Source organism: Monodelphis domestica, chromosome 2 (assembly GCF_027887165.1).
Source record: "Monodelphis domestica isolate mMonDom1 chromosome 2, mMonDom1.pri, whole genome shotgun sequence".
Lineage (NCBI taxonomy): Eukaryota > Metazoa > Chordata > Mammalia > Didelphimorphia > Didelphidae > Monodelphis > Monodelphis domestica.
In genome coordinates this window covers 267,612,436-267,633,949 of record NC_077228.1, presented here as the reverse complement: position 1 = coordinate 267,633,949, position 21,514 = coordinate 267,612,436, and the positions used below count along the sequence as shown (strand labels likewise).

Genomic DNA, 21,514 nt, shown 5'->3' with positions numbered 1-21,514 from the left:
AGGTTCCCATAGTTTAAAGCTTTTGGGTGTGCATTGACATTATAGCAAGAATATATATGTCAAACTTGTATTACTGCAAAAAAATATTAATAATATGTACCTTTAGTACAAGAAATTAAAAAAATCAAATATTCTAATGAAAATAAAAGAAAAGCAATAATAATAATTAAGGAAAAAATTAGTAATTCAATGTGTTCTTGCAAAACAGCATCCATTTGTCTATGGATTATTATCTCTAATGCATGAGATAGGATACAGTCAATCAGTCTCAACAGAAAATGCTTTCTTCACATGTGAGCAATGAATCCAAGAGTCCTTTTCTCCACCCTTAATAGATGTTGGAGTAGTTAACAATATTTGGAATGGTCCTTCCCATGAAGGCTGAGTTGCTCCAGTACGCTTGAAATTCTTAATATATACTTTGTCTCCTGGGTTCAGGTCATGAAGAGAAAAGTCTAGCGGTCTGGCTTGTAGTTCCAGATTCATGAAGTTCACGAGGTTTGTGCTGTAACTCCTGCATATAGGAAGCAATAGTAGTATCTCCCCCTAATAGTGAGGTATATGCAGGGGGGAAAGGTTTAGCCTTATAAGTTATAAGTTAAGCTATATAAGAATATATCTGATTTAGGACAGAATCAGTAAAATGACTTCCTCTATCTGAATCAATACGTGCTGGCAGTCCAAAGTGAGGAATAATTTATTTTAAAAGTATCTTAGCAACAAAATCTGCTGTGGCTCAGGTCGCCGGAAATGCTTCCAGTCATCTGGTCAGTTGATCTACAATGACGAGACAAAATTTATAACATCCAGCCTTTGGCATTGTTATGAAATCTATCTGTAGATGTTCAAAATGTGTAAGCCAGAGGATGTCCATTAAAGGCTTTTCCACGAAATGCATGTTGGTTATATGCTTGGCAGGTAGAGCAGGCTGAACACACTTTAGAGGCTATAGTAGTTATACCAGGGGCTATCCATACTCTCTTAACAGAGTCCATGATGCCCTGGGTACCAAAATGACCGTTTTTATGAATAGATTCCTTTTTAAAAGCTAAAATAAAATTAAACTTCACTTGTCCTTTGACTCAAGGATACTGCTACTACTACTATTCTCCAAAGAGATCAAAAAAAGAGAAAAAGGACACTGATGTACACAAAACTTATAGTAGTACTCTTTGTTGTATCAAAGAATTAGAATCTGAGCAGGGTGCCCATCGATTAAGGAAGAGCTGTATAAGTTATGAACATTATATATGAATGTAAGGGAATGTTATTACTCTGTAGAAAATGAGGGAGGGAATGATTTCAAGTGGGATTTTTCTAGCTAAAGAGATTCAAAGAAGTGGAGGATGCAATGGAACACTCATAGTGAAGGTGTTTTAAAATTTCCAAAACCTTCCTGAAAGCAACAGGAGCAAAATAAAAGGACTGTTAGCCAGAGACCCCCCCCCTCCAGAATTGTTTATCTCAGTACCTATCCCCTACAGTCTGAACCCAGGATTCATTTCCATTTGGACTTCCTAAAATTATTCATATTATAGTTCTTGGAGCCCATTGTTTGCTTCTGGTCATTCAGTGAAAGTTCCTGTAGTTAGGCTGTTGCTGTTGCTTGTCCTTCATTTTTTAAGAAAACCAATGACATCACAGGTAATGTTTTGACTTGTGAGTGAATTGGATTTAAGTGAGGCAGAGTTGTACAAAATCATCAATCTCACTCTTCCAGAGTTATCAAAGAACAGTGGCAAGATAAAAATCACTTAAAATAAAAGAATAAAGATATAATAATAATATAATAAAAGAATAAAAAAGAAAAAGAAAAGAAAAGAAAGGATAAAAAAGAACACTGGTGATGGCCCAGGATGCAATGGATGACCTTGGCTTCTTCTCTGGCCAAGGTCTAATCACTCCACAGCAACTGCTTCAGCTGCCTTCATGGACACTGGAACAAATTGTTCTCATCTGTCCATTCCACCAGGAAAGTTTTCATGTGTCTGACATAGACATCCCCCTACCTCACCAATGGGTTTGAGAACTGTTGGTTATCTATAAACCTGGTTTAGCCTGCCTGCCAAGATGATTTTACCAGAGTGTGAACACTGTGCTTGCTACAGCTTCTTGGAGACCCAGGTTAAGAGTTGGTAGACAACAAAGGCGAATAAACTTCTCTAAACTTCTTCTTTTACCTTTATACATCTGGGCCCTTTTTTTTAAGTTTACTTAATTAGTTAATTTAGAACATTATTCCTTGGTTACATTAATCATATTCTTTTCTTCCACTTCTCCCACCCCTGCATGTAGCCAATGTGCAATTCCACTGGGGTTTTTTATTAAGTTTACTTAATTAGTTAATTTAGAACATTATTCCTTGGTTACAAGAATCATATTCTTTCCATCCCCTCCCTCACCTCTTCCCATAGCCAACGAGCAATTCCACTGGGTATTACATGTGTCCTGGATCAGAACCTCCTTCCATGTTGTTGATGTGTGCACTAGGATAATCATTTAGCATCTACATCCCCAACTATATCCCCCCTCGACCCAAGTAATAAAGCAATTGTTTTTCTTCTGTGTTTCTACTCCCACATTTTTTCCTCTGAATGTGGATAGTGTTCTTTCTTGTAAATCCCTCCGAGTTGTTCAGGATCACTGCATTGCCACAATAGAGAAGTCCATTACATTCAATTGTACCACAGTGTACCAGTCTCTGTGTATAATGTTCTCCTGGTTCTGCTCCACTCACTCTGCATCAATTCCTGGAGGTCATTCCAGTTCCTATGGAATTCCTCCACTTTATTATTCTTTGGAGCACAATAGTATTTCATCACCAACATATACCACAATATGTTCAATCATTCCCCAATTGAAGGGCATCCCCTCATTTTCCAATTTTTGGCTATCACAAAGAGCGCAGCTATGAATATTCTTGTACAGATATTTTTCCTTATTATCTCTTTGGGGTACAGACCCAGCAGTGCTATAGCTGGATCAAAGGACAGACAGTCATTTATCACCCTTTAGGCATAGTTCAAATTGCCCTTCAGAATGGTTGGATCAGTTCACAACTCCACCAGAAATGCATTAATATCCCAACTTTGCCATATCCCCTCCAGCATTCATTACTTTCCTTTGCTGTCATGATTGCCAATCTGCTAGGTGTGAGGTGATACCTCAGAGTTGTTTTGATTTGCATTTCTCTGATTATAACAGATTTAGAACACTTTTTCATGTGCTTATTAATAGTTTTGATTTCTTTAACTGAAAATTGCCTCTTCATATCCCTTGCCCATTTATCAATTGGGGAATGGCTTGATTTTTTTACAATTGATTTAGCTCTTTATAAATTTGAGTAAGTAGACCTTTGTCAGAGGTTTTTGTAATGGAGAATTTTTCCCCCAATTTGTTCCTTCCCTTCTAATTTTGGTTGCATTGGTTTTGTTTGCACAAAAACTTTTTAATTTCATGCCATCAAAATTATTTATTTTATATTTTGTGATTTTTTTTCTAACTTTTGCTTGGTTTTAAAATCTTTCCTTTCCCAAAGATCTGACATGTATACTATTCTGTGTTCACCTAATTTACTTATAGTTTTCTTCTTTATATTCAAGTCATTCACCCATTCTGAGTTTATCTTGGTGTAGGGTGTGAGATGTTGATTAAAAATCAATCTCTCCCGTGCTATCTTCCAATTTTTCCAGCAGTTTTTATCAAATAGTGGATTTTGGTCTCAAAAGCTGGGATCTTTGGGCTTATCATAGACTGCCTTTTGGAGGTCATTTACCCCAAGTCTATACCACTGATCCTTCTTTCTGTCTAGCCAGTACCAAATTGTTTTGATGACCACTGCTTTATAGAATAGTTTCAGATCCGGAACTGCAAGTCATCCTTCCTTTGCATTTTTTTTCATGATTTCCCTGGATATCCTTGATCTTTTGTTCTTCCAAATGAATTTTGTTATGGTTTTTTCTAATTCAATAAAAAAGTTTTTTGGTGATTCAATGGGTATGGCACTAAATAAGTAAATTAATTTAGGTAGGATTTTCATTTTTATTATGTTATCTCATCCTACCCATGAACAATCAATGTTTTTCCAATTGTTTAGATTTAGTTATAATTGTGTGGAGAGTGTTTTGTAGTTGTGTTCATATAGTTCCTGTGTTTGTCTCGGCAGATAGACTCCTAAGTATTTTATATTGTCTAGGGTGATTTTAAATGGAATTTCTCTTTCTAATTCTTGTTGCTGAGATGTGTTGGAGATATATAGAAATGCTGATGACTTATGTGGGTTTATTTTGTATCCTGTAACTTTGATAAAGTTGTTGATTAGCTCTACTAGCTTTTTAGTTAATTCTCGAGGATTCTTTAAGAAGATCATCATATCATCTGCAGACTGATAGTTTAATCTCCTCATTGTCTATTTTAATACCTTCAATTTCTTTTTCTTCTCTAATTGCTACTGCTAATGTTTCTAGTAAAATATTAAATAATAGAGGTGATAATGGGCATCCTTTCTTCACTCCTGATCTTATTGGGAAGGCTTCTAGTTTATTCCCATTGCAGATGATGTTTGCTGATGGTTTTAGATAAATACTGTTTATTATTTTTAGGAAAGGCCCTTCTATTCCTATGCTTTCTAGTGTTTTCAATAGCAATGAGTGTTGTATTTTGTCAAAGGCTTTTTCTGCATCTATTGAGATAATCATGTGATTTTTGTCAGTTTGGTCAATTATGTGGATGGTTTTCCTAATATCGAACCATCCTTGAATTCCTGGTATAAATCCTACCTGGTCATAATGAATAACCCTCAGGATCACTTGCTGGAGTCTTTTTGCTAGTATCCTATTTAAGATTTTTTCATCTATGTTCATTAAGGAGATTGGACTGTAGTTTTCTTTCTCTGTTTTTGACCTGCCTTACTTTAGAATCAATACCATATTTGTGTCATAAAAGGAATTTGGTAGAACTCCTTCTTTTCTTATTCTGTCAAATACTTTGTATAATATTGGGATTAGTTGTTCTTTGAATGTTTGATAGAATTCGTTTGTGAATCCACCTGGTCCTGGGGATTTTTTCTTAGGGAGTTCTTTGATAGCTTGTTCAGTTTGTTTTTCTGATATGGGGTTATTTAGGTATTCTATTTTTTCTGTTAATCTGGGCAATTTATATTTTTGTAAATCTTCATCCATATCACCTAGATTGTCATATTCATTGCTATATAAGTGGGAATAATAGTTTCTAATGTTTGCCTTAATTTCCTCTTCATTAAAGGTGAGGTCTCCCTTTTCCATCTTTGATACTGTTCATTTGGTTTTCTTCCTCTGGGCCCTTTTTGGATGTGAATTTTTTGATTCTGGATATCCAGCTTCCCAAATAAGGAAAAATGTATCGAGTTCCTGGGTATGGACTACACGTGTGTATGTATATGTACATATACATATATGTGTGTGTGCTTTGCCATAGTCTATGTTGAGTCCTAGACCTAACCCTGGAGATTACTAGAGAGAATTCTGACCTAATAACGGATAATTCTTTAAATGATAGAGACCCTGCTCCTTCCCAGTAGTCCCAGTTCTGCCACCAACTTCTCTTAAAAGTAGCAACCAAGATAGCATAATGGGGTCATATATTTAGAATTGGAAGAAACCATACCATTTAACCTACTTCCTTCATTCAATAGTTGGAAAAAAAGGAAACCCATAGATGATAAAATAGTTACTTAAGATCACAATCAAAAAGACACAAAGCCAAGACTTCAGACCAGATTTTCCGGCACCAAACATAATACTCTTTGCACCATTTTGGTTCTAATTTCTCTCCCTGCCCCCAACTCAATATCTTTCTTTTATACCCAGAGAGGACACTCAGATAATCATTGAGTATCCCTCTAACTAAAAACAGAATCAATAGAAGAATTTTTTAAATAAAATTTATTATAAAAGAGACATAATTATTTATTATATTTTATTATATTATAAAAGAGACATAATTATTTATTATATTTTATTATATTATAAAAGAGACTGACAATTTGGGTTTGGGGTTTTTTAGAGTCAGCTTGTACCATATCTCCACACAAGTAAAACATCAATATATACTTGATTTCTGATTTTTATGCAGACAACAGACATTGCTCTCTTTACCTAGGTAAATTACAAGTAACTCAAGATTATGGTCTTGTCTTCTTTCCTCATCATACCACTCAAGCACAGTCATGGAGCAGTGGCCTCTTTGGCACTTCAGGGCACATGGGGACTCCTTGAATAACAATTCATCCATAGCTACTCATCCTATGTCATTCTAGTCCATGCTAACCCCAAGATCCTCAAGGGGAAATCTCACCTTTCAAATATCTTCTCTTATTATTTATAGGTGATCTAAAAATCGAGACTCAATACCCTTTACCCCCTTTCCCAACACTCCACTAACACTACAAAAAGTAGAATATTATAAATGTTTAAGGTACATTTCTTTTAGTTTGTTTTATGGATTGCCTGTGTCTAAGAAGTCATTAGCCTAGTGGCTAACCTACTTGATATGTTTCACTCAATACTGAACAAAATCGCCCTCAGACAAGACACTTGGGTTAGACTTTTCAAGACCCATCATCACCAAGACCCATGTATCATTGGCAAAGTCTTTGAGAATCCACAGTAACCTACAAACTCCAATGAAGCAAGAAAGTTAGGCTTCTATTTTGGTCATCTCAACAGTATTTAGAACACATAAGAAATGTGCTTTAGAAAAATAAATAGGAAAAGAACAAAAGAAAATCTTGCTCTTTCTAGGGCCTATGCATAGAACTGATGCCAAATGGTATATATTCCTGCTCTACTTCTTCTAAAAGAAAAAAACAGAGTTCAGATTCTGGCTCTTTTCTATGCAGTGGGTGCTTTCATTAAATGAGAGCTTTGAAATAAGCTTAGGGAAAGTTGGTTGTTAGGGAGAATTTATCAAAGAGGGGACACTGAGAGCTCAGTTACTTGGTATGCTGGGAGACAGGCTTATAATGAGGTGGAGAATGACTTTGTGTTGGGGTAGATTCTTCCTCCAGAGCCTTGTTCTTGTCACCAAGAAACTTTTCCTGCTCTTGGGCGGTCCCTGGGGTCTCCAGAGAAGGGGCAGGGATGCTCTCAGGTCTGTCTGACACACCGCAGATGGTGAAAGATGTATCGAGGGTCTGTATACTAAAGTATGGGCACACAGGGCCAGAGAAGGATTCTGGGGGGAAGTTGTAGATGTGAGACCCGTCTGTCATGTTGTAAAACGAGACGTCTCCTGCCTCACAATCCAGGAATATGCCTATCTGCTCTGGGGGCTTCCCCAGGGATGGAGCCACTGACTGTTTACTAAACATTGGCTGAAATATCCCGTCACTGCATCCTACGGCCCAGAACCCCTTTTCTGGGGACTCTCTGACCCACCCACTCCTGCTTGCACTGTCCCTACAAATTCCAAGATGCCAAGTGGCTTTATTCCCAACCTCCATTTCCACCTTCACCTCCCAGTAATGTCTCCCAGAGGTGATGGACTTCTGGCCCAGGACACTGAATGTTTCTTCTGCACTCGTTCGTGCACTTTCCACTTTCGTGTCTTTCCCATTCCTAGAGAGAACGAGGCCAGGATGAGCAGAGGCTGGATCCAGAGTCACATTCACTGCAGAAAGAGGCACAAGGTCAATACAGGTGCAGGAGAAAGCGTGGCTTAGGGGCCAGGAGGAACCTAGGACCAAAGGAAACACCACAGAGAGGCCTTTCAGAGCCTTCAGCAGAAGCTGGGCTGTTGCCTGTCTGACTGGCTCCCAGCCTCTCCCGAATGAGTCCCTGCCACAGATTCCTCTCTGCACAGGGGCCGCCTTCATCTGAAGAGCTCAGCAGCTGAGATCCAATGCTAAAACGTGTATTATGAAATGCCTTTGGCAAAAGGGACAGTGCAGGACGGCTAAGTCCAGTGAAAATCCCCCCATTGTGCCCTTCCTTCACCTGCTTCCTCATTCCTGAATCCCTTTTCCATAACTTGGGCTAGTGGGGAAAGGAAGAACATGTTCTGTTCTGTACCCCTGGGGGAAGCCTAGAATCAAGGAACAGGATAAAAGAGATGCAGTGTGCGAGGATCAGTGGGACAGTCCCACAGTGAGACCATTGCTGACTCCACAGAATCTTTGCATCCTCCCTCAGCCTTCATCCTAGCGCCCTTTCTGCCCCTTTTGTGCACCCACGATCTCTTTGACTTTAATACAAGTTACTCTTCCCCAATGAATGTGTACAAGAACTGGATGCTCATTGCACTCAAGCAGGCCTTCAGATACAGGAGATCTCATTGCTCAGCCTGTGCTTCTCTGCAAGCTAAATATCCTCATCCCCACCAGGCCTCTCTCAAAAGCAGTTGGAGAATATTTGCAATATTGAAAGGAGTTAGCAAGTGGTGTCTGTGTTCTGGGGAAGAAAGTAGATTGTGGAAGAACTAACAAGAGAAAAGCTTGAGACGGTGAAGAAGAAAACTGCCTCCGTGTCTAAATGAATGAAGAATAAGACCTGGGAGGAAAGGATCACAGAACTAGAGCAATTAAGACTGGAGCAATGGGTAAAATAAGTCTTCAGTCTTACACAGAGGGAAATAACCAGCAATTCTCAATCTCCCTTAGGAAAGAACAGAAAGAACCTGGCTTATATTTTTTAACTAAAGGATTTAAATGACACATAACTAGTAATCTGCAGAGAAAGGGGATTCAGACTTTCTTGGGGTTTTTAAACCCTTATCTTCCAATCTTAGAATTAATACTGTATATTGATTCCAAGGCAAAAGATCAATAAGGACTAGACCTTTGGGCATAAAGTGACTTGACCAAGGTCATTCAGATAAGAAATGTCTGGGACCACATTTGAACCCAAGACCTCCCAACTCTAGACCTGGCTCTTAATCCACTAAACCATCTAGCTACCCTGCAAACTTTCAAATAAGAACAATGGAATATCTTCTTCAGATCCAAAAGGAAAAATGGAATCTTTTGGCCTAATATGATTTAATGGGAGTCCAGAAGACAAAGTTGAAATCACTTACATGCATCAAAATGTTTCTTTCTCCAGTCTGAAAGAGAACACAGATACATGTGTAAGTACATGCGCGCGCACACACACACACACACACACACACACACACACACAATTAAAGGTGAGGTAAGGCTCTGAACTGCCTGAAGGCAGAAAAAATGTTCCCCCATCTTTGCCACCATTAACTCTGGATCCTCCTCCCACTCCCAGGAATCACGTCTATATGTCAGAGTCTTCCATTTAACAGAAAGGCAAAAGTCCCCTGAAATAGGAGATATGATGGTCCTGGGGAAGAGGAGAGACTCACCAGCATATATGTGGGCCTTTCTCCAGGCTGAAAGGAAACAAAAAGATGAAACTGCATGTGAAGAACTTCCTTTATCTATGCTCAAAGTTTTGTTCTTGGGCAGTGAAAGTTAAATTACATGAAAAGGAATACCACTGAGAACTTTTTCAATTAGAGCTTCCCTCTCAATTAAGCAACCCACATTTATTAAATGCCTGCTACATACCAGGCACTCTGCTGGATGCTGTGGATACAAATAAAAAATTTGAAACTCTCTGTAGTCTGAAGCCACTTAAAAATAAATCTTAAATATAAAGGGGCTAAACATACTTAAGCACAGGGTAGATACAGACAAAGTTGTTTGGCAAGTAGCAATTGAGTGTCTGAGGAACAGGAAAATCTTCATTAGAAGGTAGTGTTTGAACGGGGTCTTGAAAGAAGAGAGCCCTTCCAAGAAGTGCAGAGTCAATGGCTTCTAGGCATACGGAATGAGCAATGCAAAGTGGGGAAACAGGAGTTAGAGTTTCACATGTGAGGAACAGAGAAAAGGCCATTTTGCCTGCATCACAGAGAACTGATAATTTATTTTTCCCAGAGGCATTAATAGTCCAAAGGAGACTATCAAGTAGGAAGAAATATAGTTACATCTACAGTTATGGAAAATTATTTTGATAACAACATATTGGATGGGGATGGCGAGTGGAGTGAAGTGAAGGGAGAAGCAAAGAAGAGAAACCAATGAGAAAGCCAATGCAATCAATTAGCAGAGCTTACCCTACGATGTTTCCTGTATGAGTGGAGAAAAGGTGTTAGATAAGGAAAAAAAGAGATGTTATGGAGGTAGAAATGGCAAGATCTAGTAAGTTGCTGGATATGTGAAGTGAGGAAGAGTAAAGAGTTATTTTCTATTCAATTCTAAGTTTACCAACTACTATGGATGATGAAAATTGTGGTACCTTCAACAGAAATCGGAAGGTTTAGAAGAGGAGAGGAAAGAAAATGAGTTTACTTTGGGACATGGTGAGTTTGAAATTTCTAATATACAACTGATAATTTGGGATTAAAAGCACCAGCAAGAAACTGGGTCTAGATACATAGAAGTGTGAATTGTCTGCTTAGAAAAGATAGTTATATTCATGGGAGCTGATGTGTTAAATAGGAAAGAGTATATAGAGAGAAGAGGACCTAGTGCAGAATATCCATATATGGATGATAAACTTGCACAAGAGACAGTGAAGGAAGTTGGGCAAATAGGAGAGAAATGAGAGAGGTGTCATGAAGCCTTTAGGATAAAGGAACTCTTGAGGATTGGAGCTAATACAGAGTTCTAGAAAGTGAATTAGTCTAGACATTCTGGTTAATAATTTGGAATTACGTGACAGAAAAAAATTATCAAACTTTTCAATAGCCCAGAAATATCACTATTATGCATATTTCAAGGTATCCCAAAAAAAGGGCCTGTATAAAGCTAAATATTCATAGCATCATTTTTTGTGGTATCAAAACTTTGGTTAGAAAGAGGGTACTCCTGATTTATGGAGAAGTTAATCATAGTATAATATTGCAATGTCATGAAATACTTCACCTTAAGAAATTATTTATGTAAAGAAATCAAATAAACATGGAAACATTTGTTTGAAATGGTGCAGAGTAAAGATGATCCATGAGAACAATATACGCAATGACCACAACTTTGTAAATGAAAATGGCAAACACTAAAGGTCAAAGTCAACTCACATTAAATGCAATGACCAATCTTGGCCCTGAGGACAAAAAAATATTTCTTCCTCTCATTAGAGAGCTAGGAAGTTACAGGTATGACATTTCTTGCACTGTGATTTGTAGTCACAGTTGGGGGAGATTTTGTTTAACTGGTTTTCTGGTCACAAAGGATAGAAAGACTACATAAAGGAATAGTTGTATAAAAAATGAAATGCATTGATAAAAAATAAAATGGCTTTCTTCATAGGCTCTATTCTATAATAAATTTTTCCCATCCCATAAGCATAATATATGTATGGTCAGTGTGTGTGTGTGTGTGTGTGTGTGTGTGTGTGTGTGTGTGTGTGTGTGTGTGTGTGTGTGTGTGTAATCATGCACTGGTATGGAAGGTTGTATCTCCCACAGAGAAAGTAGGCAGAGACTACTGATTTGAGTAAAATTGAGAATTACTCACCTGAATCATAGAGATGCTTTCTTTTTTCTGAAAAGCAACAATTATAAATGAATCATGCTGAAGTTGGTCCTGGGTGGGACACAGGCTGAATTCAGTTGTGGGGGGAAATTGAACTTACCAAGCTCTGTTCTGAGATTATCTGAAAGAGAAAGAAATTACATAAATCTAAGCTCTGCAAAAAGGACAGGTTTTTGATCCTTCAAAACCAGACGAGAGTGATTCTTTCCTAGATCTAAGAAACCTTCCTAAAAACACCAGTTTTCCTTGCTCTGGAATTCTGTCATGATGCTGTCCTTTCTGGAGTCTGGAATTTGTCTTCGTTGGCCCTCATATCATCTCTCTCTCTGTCTGTCTATCTGTCTGTCTGTCTGTCTCTCTCTCTCTCCCCCTCCCCCCTTTACTTGGTCCTCATCACTCCACAAACCAAGACAAAGTTCCTGCTCATTTCCCCACTTTGCTTTTCTCCTTTACCTTTGTCTTTTTTATCGTCCTTCTTTTCCTGGAGCAATTTCTTTGTTTTCTTCCTTTCTTTCAGGATGAAAAAGATACTGATTCCAAGGAGAATTCCCACCACAGGTAAGATCCCACTCAGGGCTTTCTTCCAGGGAGAAGTCTTAGGGAAGAAGGACTCTATTGAGAAACCCAAGGGGATCAGGTCAGATACATACCAAAAATAAGCCCTTTTCCCTCCACTATGGTTCTTTCCCCTGTCCCATCTACCCCAACTCTAATCATTCTCTTTAGGACTGAGAACTGACCTGGGATGTCAATGGCTGATATCTTCTCCTGACTCAGGAGCTTGTTGCAGATGGAGCAGGATACATTTCTAACAGAGCTCTCTTGGACCACAATCAATGCCTTCATGTGGAAGAAACCAGCTTCATCTTGGGCCTGGGTCTCAGAGAGGGAGGATAACTTCCTTCCCCTATTGTCTCTCCACTGCACCTGGGGCTGTGGGAACCATCCATCTGCCATGCATGCCAACTTAACCCCTCCATCCTCGTGCCCTTCCAAGCGGAGGTGAGGAGCAGAACCTAGACCTAGAGAGAGAAGCCAGAGACCTGAGAGCCCTCAGGAGCAGAAATCATCATGGCTACAGAATTCATCATCTTTCTACATCAACATGCCTTAGAGAAAACTAGAGAAGGGCTGAGGCTGTGCTCCATGAGCCTGGGAGCTCCTTGAGAGCAAAGGCTATCTTTTGCCTTTCCTCATATCCCTAGGACTTAGCAAATAGCAGGTGTCTAATAAGTGCAAGTTGACTACCTTTTCCAACTAAACAGATAGGAAGACAGCAGCCCATAACAGGGAAGGGATTTCCCAGATTACGAGCTTGTATTAAGAATCATTCCTTTCTTCAAGTGTTCTCTATCTCTTAAGACTTCAAGTAACTCTGAAATTGCCTATGGAGTCCTGTAAAAGGAACAAAGTGAAATTTCCCTTCTTATCTCTGGATAGATAGAATGTGTGTGTATGTGTGACCAGTATTTTAAATTGATACTTATAACTACAGAATTTCTATGTATTCCTTCTTATACGATGGATCTATTAGGCAGACTTTCTACTCCTGACTTCCCAAGGTGTTAGTGTTGTTGCAATTGTGTTGGTTTCAGTTCATGCTCAGACAGTTGTTTTTAGCTGTATCAGAAAAGGATTGTCTTAATTCCATCTTTCTTCAAAGTAAGAAAAAGGAGACAAAGAATCATTCATCTGTGCTCCACTCCCAGCATTGCTTTCCAAGGTGGTGTGGGTGGTATAGGTCTAAGGAGTGGAGGATATCAAAGTAGATAAAGAAAATAGCCATGCTACTTTAAATAGCACATGCTTCTCAACATATATTTATACGAGATGTTAAAGAAAGGTGTCAATAAATTTGTGGATATAAGTCTGCCAGAGATCTTTATGTCATTATATTATATTATAAATTATTATATGTCAAGGATATGATAGCTATTGTTTAACTGTCTGATTCTTCATGGCCTCATTTTGAGGTTTTCTTAGCAAGACACTGGAGTGGTTTGCCATTTCCTTCTTCAGCTCATTTTACAGATGAGGAACTAAGGAAAACAGGGTTAACTGACTTGCCCAGGGTCACACAGCCAATAAGTGTCTGAGGCCAGATTTGAACTCATGAAGAACCCCACACTTTATCCATTGTTCCACCTCGATGCCTAGGATATCATAGATACATCCCCAACCACAGAGGTTGAAATCATGGAGGAAAGCACTCTTCCATGTCCACATATCTATTCTTAAAAAGGGATAGTTCAGATTTATACAAATCGTATTATCATTGCAAAACATTTTGGCAGTTATTATCTCATTTGACTCTGTAAGTCTTAATGGAGTACTAGACTTGGCCAGGTAGAAAGACTATTATTTACATTTTTAAGATAAAAGGACTGAGATTCAGACAGTCAAAATGGTAGACAGAGATCAAGTAATAAAATTTGTTTCAACCCAGGTCTTGCGATTCCAAGAAAAGATATTTCTTCCATGCTACAGTTGTACCAATATCAGACATAGAACACTGAGATAAGTGGAACTTGGCACTGCTAAAAAATGGAATGTGTAATTTGAATCTACAAGAGTTGTCATGAGAAATAATACGATGGACACACATGGTACTGTCCCATCAAAAAGGGCTCGTCTTTCAAACAAACCGCTTACCTGCCACCTTCACTTCGAGACTCGCTTGTTCGTATACATCTCCTTTTCTAAAATAGCACTGGTACTTTCCATTGTCTGATATTTGGACGTTGTAAATCTTCACGGCCAACCTCCCCTCAGTAATGAATTCACTTATAAGTTCTGTCCTCCCTGTGTATTCCACCAGTTGTTCGTCAGTCTCTTCCTTCCCCTTTTGGAACACGAACACAGCTTCAGAGAACTGGGAGCGAAACCACCTGACTTCCATGTGCTCCGCACTCATAAAGGGGGAGAGGCGGCAGGGCAGTATGATGTCCGTACCCAGTAAGGCCACAATGGGCTCAGTTGGTCCAAGCACCACAAATTGTTCTGTTAATTAGAGAAACAGGAGATAGATGGGAGGAAAGGAAGATGAACATTCTATTCCTGAAAGGATATTTCCTCTCCTTAGGAGGAAAGGGAATTGACATAATAATTATTATAAAACCTCTATGGGAAAGCATGTGTATAGATTTTCCAAAGGAATTTATTCTCAAACAAACTTATTTTTCTGACTCTGATGAGGCTAATAATGTTGATCCACCCTAGTGAAGTGATGCTTCTATAAAGTGTTCTTTGGGGGACCCATTAAAGTTAGGAGTGTATAAATTATTGTCAATGATCTAATATGTGTATAGAAAGAGGTAAAACTATTGGTCACCTCCAAGGCTACTGATTCTATGTGTTCCGGTTAGTGTCTCATTCAAATTTTTTATACATAATAGAAAAAAAAAGGAAAGAGACAAATATTCTTACCTGTGCCCCGCACAGGCATCTGCAGAGAAAAAAGGAACATGAGGCAGATGAATAGAAAGGAGCTTAGGAAACCCATCTTGCTCAGAGCTGCAAACATGGAAACTAGAAAATAGAACCAATCAAATAATTAACAAATATTGATTTAATTAGTTAATTAAGTGTTTTCCATGTATATAGGTTGGGATAAAGAAAAGGCAAAGATAATTGACCCTTATAAAGGGGCATCTGTACTGTTTGCTATAACAACCCTGCCTAAGTCCTACAAACCCCTATAAATCTTGATCAAAAGGCCTGAAGGAACACAAAGAGCAGGCAAACAGGTAATGGAGCACGCAGCAATTATTTCCTTTCTTCCTTTTCCTTTGAAATTCAATAATGCAGTAACTTTCTTAGAAGCCATGCTCTATGGGAGGTCCTAGGTTCAAATTTGATCCCAGACACTTCCTAGCTGTGTGACCCTGGGCAAGTCACTTGACCCCCATTGCCTAGCCCTTACTGCTCTTCTGCCTTGGAACCAACACACAGTATTTATTCTAAGACAGAAGGTAAAAGTTTTTTTAAAAAGCCATGCTCTGCAGGGAGAACTCTCCAATGGTAAGGGCTTTCTTGACTTTTATTTAAGAGGGTTTGAAAAGCTGAGAGAAAGAAAGGAATAGATTTTTTTATGACTTTAGCCCCTTCAATCTACCCATTGCTTTCTTGAGCTTCACCTCATAATCCAGGATGTATATATGGGAAGTCGGGGAGATAAAATAATAAATGGATTTGACATGCTATGTCTTCTGCACCCACATTTTATCTGCATAATATCTTCCCATCTCTTCTTTTTCCAACCCTCCACAGTTCAGAGGCACCACACAATACTCACATATTTTCTCCTTATAATCAGTGAGACACTCTGGAGTTTCTCTTCAGTCTGACTGCTCACATTAGGCTGGTACAATGGTAAATTCAATGCTCTTCCTGCTCTTCATTCTGACAAAGTTATGATGCATTCCTATTTTTTGTGATCTGGGAATTGGCTGTCCTTCTGGAAGGATACAATATGATTATCCCAGAAAAAAAAATCAAGTATCCAGGAAATCTATGCAATAGACGTCTCTCCAGAGCAATACAACCTTTCTTAGGCCTCTTAGATTGCTTCTGAAAATGAAAGGAGAAAAAAAAATAAGGAAAGAAACTTTGGCCTGGACTCTGATCTATTTATGATGATGACATAAAAAGTATCTGCATACGGCAAGATCAATTAAAATTACTGATTTCAGTACTAGCTGGGGCTACGAGGGACCTTTTTTTTCAGATTGCTCATCTTTTCAATGTTACAGTTATACTACCATTAATTCTTTGCCTAGTTCTGTTCATTTTCTTCTGTATCTCTTCATTTGAGTTGTCCCAGGTTTCTCTAGAACTATCCATTTCCTCATTTCTTATGGTCCTATTGTATTCCATTGCATTCATATACTCTTAAATTCTTTAGTCATTTCCAATTGATTGGTGACCCCCTCAGTTTCTAGTTATTAAAATAACTTAAATTAAATAAATATATAATTAAAAATTTATATATATATATATATATGTATATATACATATACATATAATTAAATAAATATATATTTACTGAAGAGGTCCAGCATCTCCAAAGATCTGTGAATGGATCCTAATCACACTGGAGGAAAGCCAAAGACTGGAAAACAATGGGGTAGGGGTTTTAAGACAGAGTAAGGAGACAAATAGGGAAAATAACAGACAAGGGACACAGAGAGAGTTGCAGTGTGATGTCTGCCAGGGAGACAAGTCAGTGAGAGAGAGCGCTTGTCTCTGATCATTTATTATAACTTTTTTAGCATTAGGGGTTTGGGGGGTATCTATTGAACAATGGAAGCAGCAAAGGTTTTTACATAAGATTATGAATCCAATTACAAAGATAATGAACAAATGGTAACACAATTTTTTTGGCCAGGTGCCCAGGAAAGAAGCCCATTTGAAAGCCCTTCCTGACTTAAGTCAAAACTTCTTCCCAGAAGCCTGGTCCAAACTTATTCAGATGTTAAGGGTAAACCTTACAAATTCAAAAAGATCTATTTTCAGCCTGTCTGTCAGACAGAGAATAAATACTTGGAAATATATATCTGCCAAAATATACCAGGAACTACTTTTATGCAAATAAAGTTAGATTTAAATAATTAAAGAATTAATTGTTCATGGGTAGGCAGAGTCAATATAATTAAAATGACAATCTTACCCGAACTAACAACCCACTTTTTCAATGCTATACCAATTAAATTATCAAAAGACTGTTTTATTGTGCTAGAGAAAATAATAAAATTCATTTGGATAAACAAAAAATCAAGAATATCAAAGGAATTAATGAAAAAATATAAAAGAAGGCAATCTAGTAGAACAATTTCAAATTGTATTATAAAGAAGTAATTATCAAAAACTATCTGGTACTGGCTAAGAAATAGATTGATCAGTGCAGTAGAACAGACATAAGACAAGTAGGAACAAAATATTATAATGACCTTGTATCTGACAAAAGTAAAGATCCAAGTTTTGGGATCCATCATTTTGGAATAATGATCCCCTTGGAGATAAAAATCAAGGACCGTAAGTATTGTCAGGCGATCAGAAGTCAGAGCAAAGGAAGAAGAACGTTCCAAGCACAGGGAGCAGTCAGAAAATACCCAGAGCTGAGTGTCTTGTTCATGGAACAGCAAGGAAACCGGTGTCATTGGATCAAACGATCTATGTAGGGGAGCAAGCTTGGAAATAAAGGAGGGGGTTAAATAATGAAAGGCTTTGAATGCTTAATAGAATTTTTTATTTGCTTTCTGGAGACAACAGGAAGCTATTGATGTTTATTGAGTGGGGTGAAGAAGGGGAGTTGTGACATGACCAAAATACACTTTAGAAAAATTGCTCTGATGGAACAGAGGAGGAATTGAAGTTGGGAGATACCCACAAGCAGGCTATTGCTATAATCAGGCTTGCAGTGATGAGGGCCAGCCTTAGAGTAGGGGCAAAATCAAAGAAAATAAGGGAAAGGGGGTATATTCAAGAAACGTTGCAAAGGTAAAATTGGCAGACTTTGGCAACAGAATGGATATAGGGAATAAAAGATAGTGTACAGTCCAGGATGACTCCCAAGTTGCAAATCTGGGGGAGTGGGAGGATGATGTTGCCCTCTTTAGTAACAGGGAGAAGTGGGGCACTTTGGGGAAAGATAATGAATCCTGTTTGGAATGTAAAGTTTAAGATGTATACTGGACATTCAGTTTGAGATGTCTGAAAGGCAGTTGAGATGTGAAATTAGAAGTGATCATAGAAACTGGGGCAGCATAAGTAGACTTGACAATGATCAGCATAAAGAAAGTTATTAAGTCCAAGGAAACTGATGAGATCATCATCAGAAATAGTCTAAAGGAAGAAAAAAAGAGGACTTGGGACAGAAACCTAAAGGACACTAATTCTGGTTAGAGAGCACAATCTGGGAGGTCAAGCAAAAAGAGACAGATAAGGAGAGGTAAGAGAGGTAGGAGGAAAATTAGGAGAGAATGGTGTCACAAAAAACTTCAATTTGAATCTGGGTCTTCCCAAATTGAGAGCTAACACTCTATCCATTGTGCTACCTAGTTGCCTTCCACGTCTGAGTTATAAACCTTACACCTACTTATTAATTTCTGTATCAGCTATAATTGCCATAAAAATATGAATGCACATCTGCTCATCAGTCTCCCCTCCTGCATTTGGAATATCAGAGAGTTCCAGAATCTCTCTAAGTACTGCTATTTATTTAGAGAGAAAGGGGCAAAAGGAAAAGGAAATTGTCTTTGAAAGCATCAGACTGTGAGGAAATTCCCTATTGGGATATGCCTGTCAGATAAAGTGTAACCTTAGAGACCACCACTGGTCAGTGTCTTCTCCCCAGGCAATTGCTGAAACATTCTCATTCTTCATGTCTCTTTTTCTACTGATTTGGCTTAGCAGAGAAAAAGATAGGGGAACTTCTACATGATTAAATTCATTATACATTAATGTTCCTGCTGCATGAGCTAGTCCTGAGCTAAGTGCTGGGGATACAAGAAAGAAACTGAAACCACCCTTTTCCTCAGTGACCTTGTACTGAGATCTATGGGTAAGAGATAGAAGCGAGAAACAGCTTCAATGAGAGACAAAATCACACATCTGTGGAAACAGTAAAAGGGAACCAGAAATCTTTCGAAAGCATGAGCTTGTGGGGGCAGCCGGGTAGCTCAGTAGATTGAGAATCAAGCCTAGAGATGGGAGGTCCTAGATTCAAATCTGGCCTCAGACACTTCCTAGCTGTGTGACCCTGGGCAAGTCACTTGACCTCCATTGCCTAACCCTTACCGCTCTTCTGCCTTGGAACCCATACACAGTATTGAGGATATCTAAGAAAATGCTACCAATCCACCTCTTCATAGAGATGGAGGAAGGGGGTCAACACATATTGAAAATGGCACATTTTATTAGACTTTTTCAATCTACTAATTGATTTGTTGCACTGCTTTTTCCTTTGTTTTCTTTTTTGAAAAATATGTCATACTATTATATATCTAGAAATGCTCTTTTTGATGATTTAGCTCAGAATAAAAAAATGAAATAAGCAGTGATACACTTAAATGCCTATCCTGAAACTGCATAGTCAGGTTGCCATGTGAACCAGGAGGATATAATTAAAATAATATTTAAAATAAACACAGCAAGGGATCCTAGGAATGAAGGCATTTATTACTTAAATTAAGAAAGTAAAAAAGTTTGCTTTGGTCTAGATCCAGACTCCATCAGTTCTTTCTCTGGAAGCATATGTCACTTTTTACAATGGGCCCTTTGGGATCGTTTTGGATCGGTGTATTGCTGAGAATAATGATGTTGTTCACAACTCTTCTCTAGGTAGTCTTGCTTTGTATGTCTACATGAAGTATATAGTCATCTAGGTGGCATAGTGGATAGATTGCCAAACCTGGAGTCAGGAAGACTCAAATTCCTGAGTTCAAACCTGGTCTCAGACACTTTACTAGCTGTAAAGTCATTTATCTAAGGCAAAAATCCCTTAACCCTGTTGGCTTCCATTTCCTCAGCTGCAAAATGAACTATAAGAGGAAATGGCAAGCCATACCAGTGTCTTTGTCAAGAAAATCTCAAATGGGTTAACAAAGAGTCAGACACAACTGAAAGAACTGAACAACAAAAGGAATGTATATCTCTACTCCCAGAATCCCCTCTGTCTCCCTCAAATTAACTCTCCCTTGGTGGAGAGAATGTGTCCCTCTAGGGGAACAGCTCTACTGCAAGAAAGGATAGCTGCTGGAGACAAAAAGGGAGAGAGGTTTCCCTTACTCCTCCACCCCCAGGAATCTTCCCCATAGATTAGAGCTGAGCTGCACCCCCTCAGATTCCTTGAAGAGCTCCAAGACCTAACTGCTTCAAACTCTTCAGGGAAATGGTCTTTTTTTGTTTTGTTTCTTTCCCTGTTCATCAATGCTGGTCCCTTCTGATTCAATCAGAGCAGACTTTGTAAGAGATCATTAGGTGTTAACTTAAAACTCCTACTTCTATCATCTCTTTGCTTTCTGTGACTCTATGGACCTTTTGGAGTACTGAATACTGCCTATTATCTATTCTAATGTCATGTGAGTTTGGATGTTAGTCTTCTGATCAAACCTCAGTGGGACAGTTTCTGAGACCTATAGAACTTAAAGAGAGAAATCTGTATTCATAGACAGCCCAGCGAAGTGTAGCTCCACAGCATGAGAGTAAGTCAAGCTGATTTGTCAGTAACTTCAAAAGTGGCACAATTATTTACATGAGATTTTTACAACACTTACAGTGCTGTCCAAAGTTCCAATTCCAGATTTTGTTCTCTTTTGATATTCTTAATGCCTTAAGCACTCAGAGAGATATTCATCTGCCCTGTGGAGAACCTCTCCTTGCTGAGCTGCCAGCCTGGTTTCCTGGAATCCTCAATCATTCAGACCTGAGTAGGAAATTCACCGACGCCCCTAATTATTTAATAATCTACTTTTCCAGAAAAAAATTATCAGATCACCACAATTCGTCCAGAGTGGAGGAACTACAAAGTGGAGCCACCAGTACGTCCCTGCCCACACCATAAATCCATGTGAGGAGATTCAGGATTTCATTGACTTTCTCCCCAGTGACAAAGAGAGAAAAGGTAAGTGTGGAGATCTATTGAAGCCTGGCAGAGGGAAGCAGAGAGAGGGAGCAGAAGGCAATTGTGGAGATAAAGCAGGGCTCCAAAGAATGCAGAGCAAGTCTGACTTGGCCTGGTCCCCTTCAACATGGATTAATTTGAAGAAAATCAAATGAGATATTGATCGAGTGTAGGTGTTGATGCCCTTCCTCCAGCCCCTTGTCCATTTCCTCCACTCCTTTTCTCACTACATTAATTAACCAAAAGACTCTTTTCTTAGGTAAGGAAATGAGAGTCTGTAAATTTTCTTCTGAAGAAAATGCCTTTGAGGAAGTGCCTATATTGCAGCAGAAAGAGAGGAGTCAATATAGGTCATATGCCATGGCAACCAT

General features: G+C 38.6%; 2 protein-coding genes across 2 annotated transcripts in view; both read right to left on the bottom strand.

The window, feature by feature from the left end:
• The window catches only part of LOC100025825 (uncharacterized), a 54,158-nt gene extending 39,135 nt beyond the window's left edge, over positions 1–15,023 (bottom strand). The window contains exons 1-5 of the mRNA XM_056814702.1: positions 14,948–15,023; positions 14,174–14,521; positions 12,262–12,543; positions 11,975–12,133; positions 7,018–7,713 (exon numbers count right to left, since the gene is read on the bottom strand). Coding sequence (XP_056670680.1) covers positions 7,018–7,713; positions 11,975–12,133; positions 12,262–12,543; positions 14,174–14,521; positions 14,948–15,023 — 1,561 coding nt within the window. The remainder of the gene's footprint in view (positions 1–7,017; positions 7,714–11,974; positions 12,134–12,261; positions 12,544–14,173; positions 14,522–14,947) is intronic.
• LOC100025848 (butyrophilin subfamily 3 member A3-like) lies at positions 6,019–8,580 on the bottom strand. Its single transcript, XM_056817957.1, has one exon. It carries the CDS (start codon positions 7,850–7,852, stop codon positions 6,971–6,973), a length of 882 nt encoding a protein of 293 aa, XP_056673935.1. The 5' UTR covers positions 7,853–8,580; the 3' UTR covers positions 6,019–6,970.
• Positions 15,024–21,514: the final 6,491 nt, after the last annotated feature.